At 28.6% G+C, this 14,505-nt stretch overlaps 2 protein-coding genes across 3 annotated transcripts; both read right to left on the bottom strand.

Moving 5' to 3' along the window:
* Positions 1–4,295: 4,295 nt before the first annotated feature.
* Positions 4,296–7,117, bottom strand: Bm3472 (Uncharacterized protein; the record flags this gene model as incomplete). Its single annotated transcript, XM_001901577.2, has 8 exons — positions 4,296–4,445; positions 4,824–4,943; positions 5,094–5,228; positions 5,438–5,573; positions 5,734–5,911; positions 6,196–6,373; positions 6,534–6,710; positions 7,046–7,117. The coding sequence occupies 8 exons, from the start codon at positions 7,115–7,117 to the stop codon at positions 4,296–4,298; spliced, it is 1,146 nt and encodes a 381-aa protein (XP_001901612.2).
* Positions 7,118–11,016: 3,899 nt separating this feature from the next.
* On the bottom strand, positions 11,017–13,170 carry Bm10546 (Uncharacterized protein; the record flags this gene model as incomplete). 2 transcript variants are annotated; one of them, XM_001901576.2, is made up of 5 exons in its annotated part: positions 11,017–11,261; positions 11,402–11,535; positions 11,663–11,743; positions 11,909–12,008; positions 12,918–13,170. In XM_001901576.2, the coding sequence occupies 5 exons, from the start codon at positions 13,168–13,170 to the stop codon at positions 11,017–11,019; spliced, it is 813 nt and encodes a 270-aa protein (XP_001901611.2). The 2 variants fall into 2 exon arrangements, with proteins under 2 accessions (XP_001901611.2, XP_042938020.1); XM_043082086.1 differs by having other exon boundaries at positions 11,017–11,270.
* Between the last annotated feature and the right edge of the window lie 1,335 nt (positions 13,171–14,505).

Here is a 14,505-nt window from a genome sequence, read left to right on the forward strand (position 1 = left end):
AAGCGTCCTTGCTCATTAAAAAACTGAAAAAAGGAAAGAGGGAATTCAGCTGAAACATTCAAAATTGTTTTTCGTAGATTCTTTGACTTTTGATACTGTTAAGACTTTGTGACCATTCTTGACAAATTAAGTGAAATATACTTTTGTTATCAGAAACAATTGTGAATTCAATAAGTGAAAAGAATTTCCTTATTCAAACAAAAATACAAGCCATTTTATTAGACATGAGAGTTCACTTCTTTTTTTTTTTACATTTCGAAGGCGACTTTTCCCAGAGATCTTTTTAGTCATCGTATTGAAATAAATATAATGAATGAAAAAGAAGAAAGGAGAACTAAATTTGCCTACTGTGAATTTAATGAAACTGCTGCACCTGTCCGATCGACCTCTAAGACATTTCCGCATAGTGTAATGGAAATAAATCTGATTTCATCGCCTTCGGTAATAACTTATGCTCCAAAAATGTCTTTTAAGCAGAGCAGAATTTGGTAAGAAACAAAAATGACGTAAAAAAGGTGAATGAATTTCTCCCTACATTATTTTTAAATTTCCTAAAATGACATTTTTATTCTATCATACTTTAAAATTTTATCTCCATTTTCATGTTATTCAAGTGATGCTGCTGTATGTCTGTGAAAAGCATTAGTAATGCCAAAGTTAGGCTAGATTTAAACATTCGATTAGATCTGATCTGATTAATTCAGTCTACGGAAAATATTACATTGTATATGATTGCTGATATACTTTTTTTCACTTCGAAAGTTCAATCAGATAAAGTTTTAATGCAAGGGTTATATCAGATTGATGTTTTTATATTTTTTTTTTTTTCAATAAAAGCTTATTATTGATCTCCAGCTAATGTGGAATTTAATAATCTAATAATTAATAATACATTCTAATGATGTCTCTGTCACAGACTTAAAAAATGTTCATCTGCAAGCTATTATATGTCCATTACATCATCATTCTGACACTTTAAAATCTTTTCGACTAATTAATGAAATAAGAAAGCATTTTTTGTTGCCACTATTCAACGAATACTATAATTAATCAAAAAGAAAAAAATGAAACAAATACTTTGCTATTGCTGAAATATATATATATATAAATCAAGAAATTATCATCGTTGAAGATGAACAATTCCAGTTATCTTCTTAAATCATTCCATTTACCTCAGTCTTCTAAGAAAAAGACATAAGTCGAACGAAATTTTTTTTTTTTTAATTGGTAGGTTTCTCGGTTTTGCAGAAAATTTTACTGGAAACAATTATTTGCTATTAAAAGAATCATTTAAATTGAAATGCTAGAAATTGTGTCACTACATTATCTTTTGAACTTTTCCCAGGAAATTCAACATTTCCCGAAGATAAAGCTTGCCATAAAGAAAGAAGAGAAAAAGTAAGTAAATTGAGCTTGCAAATAAGACTAAGCATAAAAGGTGAAAATTCACATTTCTAGATGGAAAAATACATCTAAACAATAACTGATATAAAATGAATGCAAAAAGGAATTAATTTTTTTATAAAAAATTATGCATGTAAATAAATGTTTTCAAAATCGTTGATTTAAAAAAGCGAAATAAAGAAATTGGAATTTAAAAAACAATCAATTCTACTTTACGATTTCTTTCATTTATATAATTAAATCATAAAGAGAAAATTAATTATTGTAATCAGTGATAATACAAAACAGTTTTTATGCTAAGAATTATATCTTAAATTTTGTTTTCAAATGTGCAATTTCATTTTCAAGTGTTAATGGGTTTCAGCAGCACTTTCTAAACTAATTAGTAATTTAGTATGAAAGGCACTATCGATTTGCGTATCATTTTATAAAAGTAAGAAAGTCAATTCTTGAAAAATCTTTTTTTTTTTCTTCATTATCAAATTTCCTAATCAAAATGCCACGACGAATGAATCAATTCGTTTTTTCTCGGTAAAGCTGTAAACATGTTGATGTACTTTTTTCTTTGTTTTAAAAATATCATCGATGTTGTTAAGTCTTCCAAATGAATGATCAATTCAAAAGTGCCGTTGACAACATTTCATGAGAAATGGAAATGGGATAAACTGTGGCAAATTTAAACTTATAGTTGGAATTTCATTTTTATTCTTACTGTTAGTAATTACTTGTCCACGAGATTAAGCTCAGAGTTAAAAAACTTTTCAAGTTTTACAATATTTGAGAAAGTCATCAAAGTTATATTAAAAGTCGGAAATTAGCCATCCGGAAAGAGTTGCTCAAAAAAACGATTAAATTCTTTGGACTTTTTACTTAATTACCGAAATGTATATTGGAAAGATATATTTGAAATTAAAGTGTCGTAAATAAGAATTTAGTTCCTCCTTCCCCTTTCTAAAACTTGGTAAACAAAGGCAAAGATCTCACTAAACTCTAATTAATGATGATGATGATGATGTATTAATACCATAACAAATATTGAATTCAAAATTGTTATAAAAAAGCAAGGAATTATCGAAAAAAGAAAATATTTGTAATGAATCATTCTCTGCAATCAATAATCAATCGATGAACGATGAAATTAGATGCGAAAATCAGTAATACCGTTTACGCAGTTATTAATTATTCACAAACAGTTGCAAAATGATGATGGCACAGCCTGGTAGCTGTGTTCGTATCTTCAGCAGTACTTAATAAAAGTATGATTTCGAGAATAAGGTCGTTGAAAAAAATCTGAAGGGAGTGCTGATCGGATGATCTGGAGGAGTGCTGATCTCAAAGGAGTGCTGATTTGGAAGAAAGTCTGGAGGAGATATCGATCTGGAGAGAAGAAATTTTCAGCAAAACATTAATAGGATACGAAAACACTTTTGAATGAACTTATTTACTTAAATCTATTTAATTATTCATTATTTTGATTTTTCCAATTAAGGCTTTGTTATTAGTGAAATAACAAATCAAAATTATAGAGTCAACTCTTTCTAGAAATAGGAGGAAAAAAGAGAGAAAGAGTGAAAAGACAAGAAAAGGGCAATTGAGAAAGACGAAACAAATAATTCTGATACTTGGTTCTGATGAAATGAACTGTGAAAGTTTGGAGAAGTAAAAATGAGGCAAAGAATGTTTGGTGAATGATTTGAATCATTGATATCTCCACAGAAAGAAGTGAAATGTTTTTATTCCCGATATGATCTCGAGAAACCTTAATGAGGTTATACTGGACATATTGCTGACTTAATCAAGTTTGTTATGTCTGGATTCTGCCAGTTGCCTTCCACTTGGTCATTTAGTTCAAACTTGATGTAAAGAAAACTTCTCATTTTCATTTACTGATGAGTATTTCATGAAAACGGAAATCAACAGACAAATTATTAAAAAGACCAAAAAAATCACTTAATCTGATAAAATCTATACTAAATTATACAAAAGCTATTTGATTAATGTAAGATAGAAAGAAGAGTACCCATTGGATTAACTTTTTAAAAATATAAGTTAATGAGTTGCATTATTATTTTTAACGACTTCAAAAAAAAAAATGGTGAATGAAAATATATTCAAGTTAAATGAAGGATAAAAAAAAATTAAATATGGTAATGAATAGAAAGGCATTCTTTGCTATTTGGAGTTCAGTTGAAATTTGATCACTGAGAACTTTATTATTTATAATATGATTAAAAACAAATCACCAAGTATTTAACTTCTGTAAATATTTCGTACAGTTGCAAGAAAATCATTTATATGTGAAAGAAGAAAAAGTGACACTTTGTTCGGTATGAACTGAATAAAGTTTTTTGTTTTTTTAAATATGTCTTAATAGAGTGTATTCAATGGTTACGTCTGTTATTTTTCATCCATTATGATTAGATCTCATAAAAGTGTCATTTCAAAAATTTATTTATAGTTTCAAATTAGAACGAATGTTCTGCAAAAGATGTACCTTAAAAACAGACCTTCAAATTTTCATAATCGATAAAAACTACGACTAAAAAATTATTTTAATTTGATTTTCCAATAAATCATGACAGTTTTCCAAAAAAAAAGGCATTAATACTTTTTTCGAAAAATAAATTACATAAAAGGAAAATAAAAGAGTTAAATGAACAAATGTGGAAATTCTATGAAAAAGTGAAATAAACATAATTTTTCCATCAGTTTTTTATTAAAATAAATATTCGAATAATTTTTAATAATTAATAATTAATATTCTACTCGAACAAACTCCTTTCTCTTTTCTTTCTTTGACGCCGAGATTTGTTCAAATTATAAAATATTTATTCTTCAAGGCAATGCAAAACTGTATTATATTATAACAACAACCTGAATTATTATCACAGTTATTTATTTTCTGATTCAATATTGATCACATAATGAATATTCAATGTGTGCAGCCATGCATGTTCGTTACTAAACCAAATTTTATATGTGCCACTTTTGTTACATTTAATTTCCTCCCTGATTGGTACCACAGTTGGTCCAGGCATTTTCTGAAATTTAATTCCAGTATGAGTGAGAATTTCCTCTATCTAACTATATCAATCTAACTTTAAATACCAAAGATGAAGTAAGTGATGTTCTAAATGATACTAACTCTAATTATATGAAAGATTACGGAATATTTCATTCTCACTGCACTTTTACATTTTATTACAGTATTACTTTGAACTTATTGTAGAACAATAGTAGACAATGACTAATCTTCAAACAATTCCGTTTAATTAAATGAGCTAAATATTCGCAAAATTCAAAAAAAGAAATACATAAACTTAAACTAAACTTTAACTTAAACTTAAATATTTTAAGTCTCGATCCAATACAAACACCAGGATTAATATTATTTTTACCGGATTTCAACTAATACGTACCATTAATAAGGGATAAACATTAATTAGTGAATTGGAATTCTCACAGGACTGATCTTTGACGTAAAAAATAGTGAATCCAAAATGTCCATCAGCATGAATGCACCATTTTATAACAGAACCCTGGAAATTTTTTGTATTTGATAGATGTATATAGAAGTGAATATTCGTCTACCTGTACACACTGCTCTTTTTTAGTCCTAAATTATGCATTCTAATTTTATTTGTCAAAGTTGTCGTAAGTTATTCAATTTTAAAATGATAAAAAAATACCTGTTTAACATTCACATCAATTGTACCCGTTTTTCCAGCACCAACTGATAACACTTTACTCTTTTCATCAACTTTTTTTTTATGATAATATTGTGGATCGAGCGCTTTAGCAAGCTCTAATTCTGCTTTAAATATCTGCAATTCATCAAGTGGTGTACATTTATATTAAAAAATTTCTCAAAATTTAATTTAATTGTGGGGACGACAGAAAAAGTCCGCTATATGGAATAATAAACAGATAAATTGATAGTTAATTATCTAAAGCAAGCTGATTAGGTTAATTTACCAGCTATCATTTTTTTTTTCTCATAGATATGAAAATGTAACTTATTGAGGAGATGCACCTTTATTTTGTCATCATTCCAATATGCTGGCAATGCTTCTGGAACAGCAACATTTTGAATTTCGGTTTTCCAATTTGAGCCAAATATAGAAACTTTCTGCCGAGTTCGTTCTGGTAGCAGCGGTTTTACGATTGTCCTGAAAAATGAACAGATGAATTTATAACAGAAGCATCACAATCCACTTGTTATTGCTTGCATTAACAAAAACAAACTGATTAGCAGTAGGATGTCAGAGATGTCAGAGATAAATGAAATAGCATTTCATTTATCAGTAAAACAAGTGATGAATAATATACCAGATAGAAGCCATGAATGGCGGTGCATTGATGAGCACAAATCTGTGGATCATCTCTACGTAATGGTCACTCATAAATGCTGATATACCGGCCAACGGACCAGTCATTAAGGTCAACAAACGTTTGTCATATTTCAAATCGGTCAAATCCATCACATATATAATGGAAGCTTGTTGGCCTGCATTTTAATGGGAGATTAAAGTTTTAATTTGGTGAAATCACCTTACACTATTCAGCGTTAATGATTAATACAAGAATGCAGTGCAAGTGATTTGATTTTGATTGGTAAAATGAGCTATCGCTTATTGGTATATTGACTACACTTTGTTCAGTTATTGAATTTCAATATCAATTCTGTATATATGTAAATTTAAAGCAAATAATTACGCAGCATTTTGATTTAAAATACCATATGAATGTTCAGAAAAATGACCATTGGTAATTTTCCAAAAATATGTTTACCAGTTTTTTTCTCCATTTCCATTATTTCACGTAGCAACAATTCAAGATCCTGAGTTCTGGCCATCATAATTTCATTTAATGAGAATGTCTGTATCATTCCCCAGTAATCATTTCGTCCAGTTTGCTCGATATTAACAATAGCATTTGGAGTTTTTATTGCTGGGCCAGTTATACCAGCCTGGAATTTATAAATGTTCAACCAATAACTACAAATCTAAATATTTCATAAGAGAAATTTCAGAAAAGATTGAACCAATTGAATTAATTTTATCATAGGAATTAAAGAATGAACTTAGCATGCGGAATATAATCTGCACAGCGTTATTGTATTAAAGTACCTTCCAGTAAGTATGTAACGGATGATTACGAGGTTTGCTTGCCATCATGTCCAAATCCCATTTTGACTTTCGAAGGAGTAAGTGATTCCTTAATTTTGGTAGTAAAATGTCAAAGTTGTAGTTATGACCTTGGAGCCATCGCAATAAGTTGAATTCGGTGTCGTAGTATGGAGTAAGCTGAACGTTTTATTACTAGCAAAAGTACTAGCAAACGTTTTATTACTAGTATTGATAGCAAAAGTTTTAACACCTTAATTAATTTTATATTCCAATCAAGTACACACTTGGTTGCTATGTAGATGAAAGCATTTTTAATACTTGAATTAAGTGACTAAGATCCCATTCATTTTATTACTACTACCTGTTCATATCATACAATTACTGATCGAAATGTTCTGCCAAATTGATTCAAACCGTATCCAATTAATTGGTATTAAAATTAATCTAACTTAATGATCAAATCAAATTTATATGATAAATTAATGAACTAGTAATAGTAGAATGTACTGTACCTCATCTTTAACAGCTTCTCGTAATTTTGCAATGTTAACTTTGTCTTTTTCCGATATAGTAGAAGGAGGCATCAAAAATCTGTAGCATATACTTGGATTAGCAAATAAATATGAAATAAATCAGAAATCATTTATTTACTTGATGATTGTTAAAACTTTTGTAAATCTTTCACCGAATAACATCAATTAATTAGATAACCGATAATTAATTTTCTCAATCGATATTTGCTACCTATTTGAAAAATTTAGGAATGTTCAACTAGACAGTTTCGTTAGCTTAAGCGATTTTGAAAGTTTTTTTAGATGTGACAAAAGATTGTTTGTTTATTGATATGTCAGCAGATAAAATTATATCAAAATATTTCATATTAATGAAAGAAGTGGTGAAAAAAAAAAACACTAATAATTTCACGCGGGGTGGGATTTATAGGTTGATTGATTGATTAATTGATTGCAAATAAAATCATTTCAACATTTGCTTTTGTCATGCTTCACCGATATTCCCAAAAGATAATATCATATCATTCCGGAAAAGCCTTTGTATTTATTTCCGGTAGTGCGGGGAGAGTTACATCCTCCAAAGAAGACATTGCATTCTATTAAAAAGTTGTATTTTCAAACTTTCATCATCCATAGCGTAAGTCTCCTCCATTCCAAAAGCTCAAAAGAAGCAAAACAAATCATTTCATTTTGATAAGTATTACATTAATTGTTCTTATGATTATAATCTAATTCATTACTTTCTAATTCTTAGTGAGAAAAAGAATTTTTGCCTTTTTTTGGGAAACTGTGAATCAAAGAACGCAAATGAGTGTTGTTAGTGCCCCACAAATTTATTTCACTTTTTGGGGAATTTAAACTACTGTTTTGGAATCTGAAAAAGAGTAAATTGTACACAGTTATGCATCCAGTGAGTGAGATAGCAAAAAGATAAATTCATTAAAAGTATTTTGAAATTGGCAACATTATGAATTTTGGGTTTTTTGGGCAATATTTGCTGTGGATGATTGAGAATATGACAAAATTTAAAAACTTGAACACAGATTACATTGACATTTTTTATTTACAATATTCTGTTAAAAGCAGAAAGTAAGAAAAAGTGTGACCATCCTGTTGATAATACTGATAAGAATCACTGATTCAGTAAATCAATTAATTGAATAATTTTATTAATTTATTATTAATCGAATTAAATAGTATGTTTTGCTTTAGAATAGAGAGTTAGATCGTTGTAGAGGAAAGAGTCTTTAGTAGGAAGAAGTAGTATTTCCTTGGGCCGAAAGTTTTCTTCATGATTATATCCTAATAACAATCAATAAAATTCATGTTGTGCTGTAGACAAATGAACTTAGTCAAAAGATAATGAAAAATTGATGGGATAAAAAAGTTTATTTATTAATTTCTTCCTACAAATAGCTTGAAAGTGTCTTGAAAACAGAATGAAATGAAGCAAATGAAATGAAATGAACCTTTTCTGACAGGAAGGAAAAATATGTGACAGAGATCCACTCCGAAAGTGGGAAGGCCTTAGTGCAAACAATTCGCGTGTCGTTTTAAAGTGTGTTACCCCGATTTGTATTCATCCCATGTCTTTGTTATTACTATGTATATTTTTATCTTCTAAACCAAATTCATTAATATGAAAAATTGATGAATATGATATCCTAAATTATTTTGAACTTCCGTGTTTAGCAAAAACTATGACTAAACATTTATTTGAATCTCAATTTTATTTACTCCATAAAATATGGTGATAAGTTAATCAACCGATTTGATAAGGCGATTAATACAAAAGCTGTATATGTGAAGATGGGACTGAACTTTCCATTGAATTTCGGAGTCATCTTATTAAAAGTCATTGAAAAATTTCATGCTAATCCAGTATATCTATTTCTAATGAACTCTTAATGTGTCATGCTTTAAAACTATAACTCTGTTAAACTTCGAAATAGAATCATCGTTAGCATAGTTTATAAAGACAAGATATTTGACTTTGAAGATGGATTAGCTAAATGTGATGATTACAAATTTTAGTACTTTACAAAATAACAAATTTTGAAACAATAGATAAAGCATTATTTTGAACATTTTAGTAAACAAGCCTAAAAAGAGAATTAAAAATTGTAGGAAGAATGTTTCATTTTTTTCGCACTGAAAGAAGTTTATGTTTAAAAAAGTCTTAGAGACAAGAGAAATGGCGACAAAGTGACGAAAGACGTTTTGACTGGATGAATAGAGTCGTACAGCATGTAGTCAAAAACCGGTCCTGTATGACAACACCTTACGAACTGATCCTTATCATGCTGTTATGATAGTTGACAGTATTGATAGCTTAGTTTATTTACACCACTTATGACATATTTTTGAAGTTTTTGAAATGTATAATTGATCCACTGCTTCTTCAATTATTTTTGGCACAATATGAACTGTTGAAGATTCATTTCAAAAAAATGAGATTGTAAAATTTGAAAACTATCAATGAATAAAAGTATTAATGAAACTTTCATTAAAGTGGATAATCTCTTTTAATTGTAAAAAAAACTTTCAAAGCGCTAGTGGCTTTTAAAAATGTGTTGTCCTTCAGTTGTAAACAATTACTTAACGTGAAACAATTTATTGAAATTGCACTTAATAATTACATAAACCTAAACTAGAAGTAGAAGGATTCGCCAACAAATTTAAACCTATTTAAAATAATTGTTTTACCAATTCATTTACCTAACATCACACATGCAATAGATCTTAAATAATCTTAACGATTTTAAACGAGTTATAAAAATTAATTATCTGAAAAAGAATAATAAAATTAATGTACAATTTAACTGTTTATTACAAATTTAAAATTGTTCAACCAAAATTTGTGATTTTCTTGGTATTAAAAAATAACGAAAGACACAGCGGATATTTCTCAATATCACAATGTTAGCCTTCTCGATGCCAAAAAAATTTTTTAACGATAATATTTCATCATTTTTTTACACTTGACAAGTCTTGAATCCTTTTGGAAAATCATTTTGGACTTTCAAATACTTAAACTATTGATTTTTATTTTTGTTGAAATTGTATAACCTTAACACTGCGTAATAGACAAAGTTTTAAAAGTACGACCAGGAAATAATTGTTTTCTACCGCAGTTCATTCAGAAATGAAATCATAAAACAATTTTAGAATACATGATATCGAAGTACGAACTTTGAACTCGATCCACAAGATCTAAATTTCATAAACATACAACTTCGAGGGTCTTAACAGTTAATATTTTCAATATATCACTTTCATTGCTTTTAAATGTCTACTTTAGAAACACTCTAAAAAGTGATAAATTTTCAAGTGATTTTTTATCTCTTTCTTTTTTGATGTTTGAGTTTTCATTTTCATTGGAAAGTAGAAAATCTTCTCTTGAAGATAACCGGAAGGAGACCTTTATAAAAATCGGACAAAAAGCTTGTTTTGTAATAAATATTTCATTCAAAACAATCCGCCAAATAGGTATCCGTTTAGCAGTTTTTAAAACAGAATAATGCTTGATCTGAGTCTTGATCTCATCTTGATTATAATCTTGATCTCATAATGATAGCTATTGATTGACTGGTTGGTTATCAATGTTCACTACGAATAATCAAACTTTTTTTCACTTTGTTTGCATTGACAATTAGTCTGTTGAAATATTTTTGTTTATAATAATTTGGAAAAGGGTATTTGATACAGTAAAAAGGGAAAATTTCGACAAAAGTTTATATTCATATTATGAGTTGTTGATCTTTATCAATGAACAAGTTATCAACATAAGTAACGTAGGAATTAAAAGGGATAGTAGATCACATGATGAACAAGTTAGGGTTAATTAGTATTCAGCATTAATTAAGACATTTCTGGAATAAAATTTTTGAAGGAAATTTTTAGGTGAAGAAAGAGGAGTCAAAAGAAAGGCAATCTCGGTTATTACAAAATTTTTATGCAAAAAGATTACATTACAGGTGATTGAAACAATCAGGTGATAATACCGGAAGCGGCTCTCTTCGATCATTTTGTACTACCGGTACTCCCCGATTACCCGTCATATTGATTGTGAATAAATGACTACTACTTCCATCTTGAGCATCAGATAAAATCAACATATGTTCTGCTTTTGCCGGTAGTGCATTCAAATGCGGTTCTATCATATTCAGCGATTCCATATGTCGAGAGAGCAAAAAGTTACTACGAAATTCGTCGTCTGAAATTTCTTTTACGACCATTTGCGCCATATGTTTGAATAGTGTTAGAGTCCCATAAATTAATTCTTTTTTCTGCTATTTATAATATTACTTCAAAAGAAACAGATAAATACTCTCAGAAAGTGTCATAGTAACAAACCACTGATATCTTTATTGTTGAGAGGAGGTAGTGGCGGTCTTCGATATGGATCTAAGTTACTTGCGGAATTCTGACGCATCATTCGGAGATTCTCCTGTCTGTCGAAAATTGATTTCGGACAACATAACATCCACCTGCATTTTTAGTCTCTAAAGTGTTATGAAATTGAACTCAATAATACTTAATGATATCCTTAACTTGTCACTTGCTATTACTGTAGAACAATCATGTGAAAGTATTAATGTAATAGCAGCAATTAACCTGGGCCACATAAATTGTGATATGTTATCAGAAGAATCAGCGTTTCCCCGATCACTTCCATTGCTTCTCCTGGATTTTCTACTGGAATTTCTTAACAGTACCAATCAATCAAATAAGATAAAATTTTTTAGATTAAAAAGTTCATATAGATCTATCCAAATTTGTTCACTGTAGGCAATTTATATCGAATTATATCAAATTAGATATCTGTGCAGAATACGAAAAGAGATCAAAGTAAAAGCTTACTTCTTACTGAGTGCCAGATAAATAATAATAGTTATTAAAACAACAAGAATTACTGATGTACCGGCACCGATCAAAATCCATATAAACCATGGGATTTCTTCTGAAAATAAGTAAAAGTTAAAAGACATTGTAGTATATAGACAATTAGCTAAAATAGATTAATTTAAATCGAAGTAAATTGAAATTTGTTGTGATTTGATAATAATGTTGACATTTCAGAAAATCGATAGAAAAGCGATTCAGATTGATCATTAATATAATCAGGTGATCAGATTATGAAACATAACCGTAACAAATGAATAGACTGATCAAGTCAGTGGTTTGTATTTGGTAAAAATAAAAAAAACAAAGAAATAAAAATCTTTGTTTGCATGAGCAAAATAAAAAATGAAACTGGCAAATTATAAAAATAATCAGAAATTTTGCGAAGAAAAAGATAAAGTGATAATTTTCCGATATTAAAATAATGAGAAATTTTTGTTGTTAATGCATGTTTTTGAGCGAAATTTTTATGTTCATAATCAAATAAGAAAGTAAATCAAATATGGAAGCTATAACTGATAATTCTGATTGAATAGTTAACGAACAAATGAGCAGATGTGCGGATGATGCATTTTAATTAAGATTTTCGGGAATGATAATGATAATTGGTTATTAGTGAGATCATTTGAATGAGTTATATAGTTCGCTTCTTATTGATGATACGATTAACCCTGAATACAATATTAGATCAATTGCAGAAACGAATCATATTCAACTTTCATTACCATATAGAAATGAACGTTTGGATTAGTCTTTGAAAGTAAAAAAAATAAAATCAGAAAATGAAATTAAAGTGTAACTTAAGAAAACAGAAGAAATAAACTTGCAAAAGCGAATATGAATTTGTCATAGATTTCCTGGCGAAGCATTACAAGAAAACAATAAAATCGTAATAAGTTGTAGAAAAACTTAAATGAAAACGAAAAAATTAGTTTGTGCTATAATTTTGAAAAAACTAAATGCGTACCAAAAATATTCCAATCGTTTATTGTATTGAAAAAATTTTGAAGTGTTGAATTTGTGGAAGTTGTTATTGGCGTGACATTAAAACCATCATTGCCACTAATGCTGCTATTAGTCGAATTTTCAAAAAATTTTACAATTGCATCATCCCACTTCCATTGTGACCAATCATCCGTTATCACTGCTGTTACGGTTGCAATGTTGGTTTCAGTGATAGCAATCTTTTCCACATATGCAAGGATTGTTTCATTGTCCATTCGTCACTAATTAGTTTTCCCATAGGATTTAGGACAATGAAGTTTGGACATTTAAGTGGTATTTAGCTGTTCACATATATTTAAAACATTCTGAAAATGAATTTGTTTGAACTGAGTTAAAAACATTATTTTAGCAATACGATAAATCCAGAAACCTTTGGTCTTTCATTTATAACCAAAAGACAAAAATGGATTTATCAACATCTAATCTATTTAATTCAGCAAAAAACTCATGCAACTAATATCAGTGGAAAGAGTAAGTTCTACTTACCACTATAATCTTGCTGACAAAAAACACAGTTCGAAATATTTTAAAAAGTCAGGGGAATTGCATTCCAAATTTTAACCTTTCCATAACCATCACATTTAACCTTTGTTAAGATTTCTGAAAAATTAATAAATAGTGTCAAAGAGTTAAGGAAGATTTGATAAGGAGTAAAAGTGAACTGCTTTAAAATTATTCTCGAGAACAACGAAACAGAGCAATTTTAGAAGCGAATATCACAAAGAGTAAAATTGAGTAATTATCATAAAAGTGTTCTGTTATCAGTGTAAAAAATTGGTTGATAAAATCAGATTTTACTAAAATTTAAAGGCAAATCGTTCGGTTAATGTCATACGCAAACACTAATTTAATTTTAATTGATTTTTTTAAATTAATTTAACAGTTATTGAGAATAATTATGGCTCTCATTTATTACATTAAGGTAACAAATGAGGTGAGGACTAATAGAATATGTTGACGTAAATGTATTATCAAACAAAAAGCCACTTTATTATACTTTTTATGCTGAAATGGAGCTTAGCATATTTACACGAAGTAAGATAAATCGAAAATAAAGTTAGATTTTGAAATAAGTTCAAACAAAGTGCTTAAAGATAAAGTAAATTCACTTTGTTGTTGTCTAATCGGCTAAGAACAAAGCATTTGATGAAAGGTTAATAGTTAATAGTTTAAATTTTCACTGAGACTATGAACGCAACCGGTAGATTCCTCGTTTTAAAATTTTTTACATTGATCAGAGTACACTTTTTTTGTTTGCCATTGCTGTAAAATATTTAACGTTTTATAGCGATAGAAAATTCTTTGGGATTTTTTTAACTTTAGACTAAGTGCGTTAAAAATAAAGGGATAAGCTACTAAACGTTATTGAAATATACATGCTTGTCTCATTAGCTGAAAGTACTTGATTGAAATCTGAAATGCACAAGATGAAATAAGCAATTAATATTTCTAGCATAAAAATGAAAACTGATATTTTTAGTAATATTTCATTACTCAGTACTTATTTTAAAAGACCTTAAAAATATAAGTAATGCAATTGGGGAACGAAA

Source organism: Brugia malayi, assembly GCF_000002995.4.
Source record: "Brugia malayi strain FR3 genome assembly, contig: Bm_v4_Chr4_scaffold_001, whole genome shotgun sequence".
NCBI classification, from domain to species: domain Eukaryota; kingdom Metazoa; phylum Nematoda; class Chromadorea; order Rhabditida; family Onchocercidae; genus Brugia; species Brugia malayi.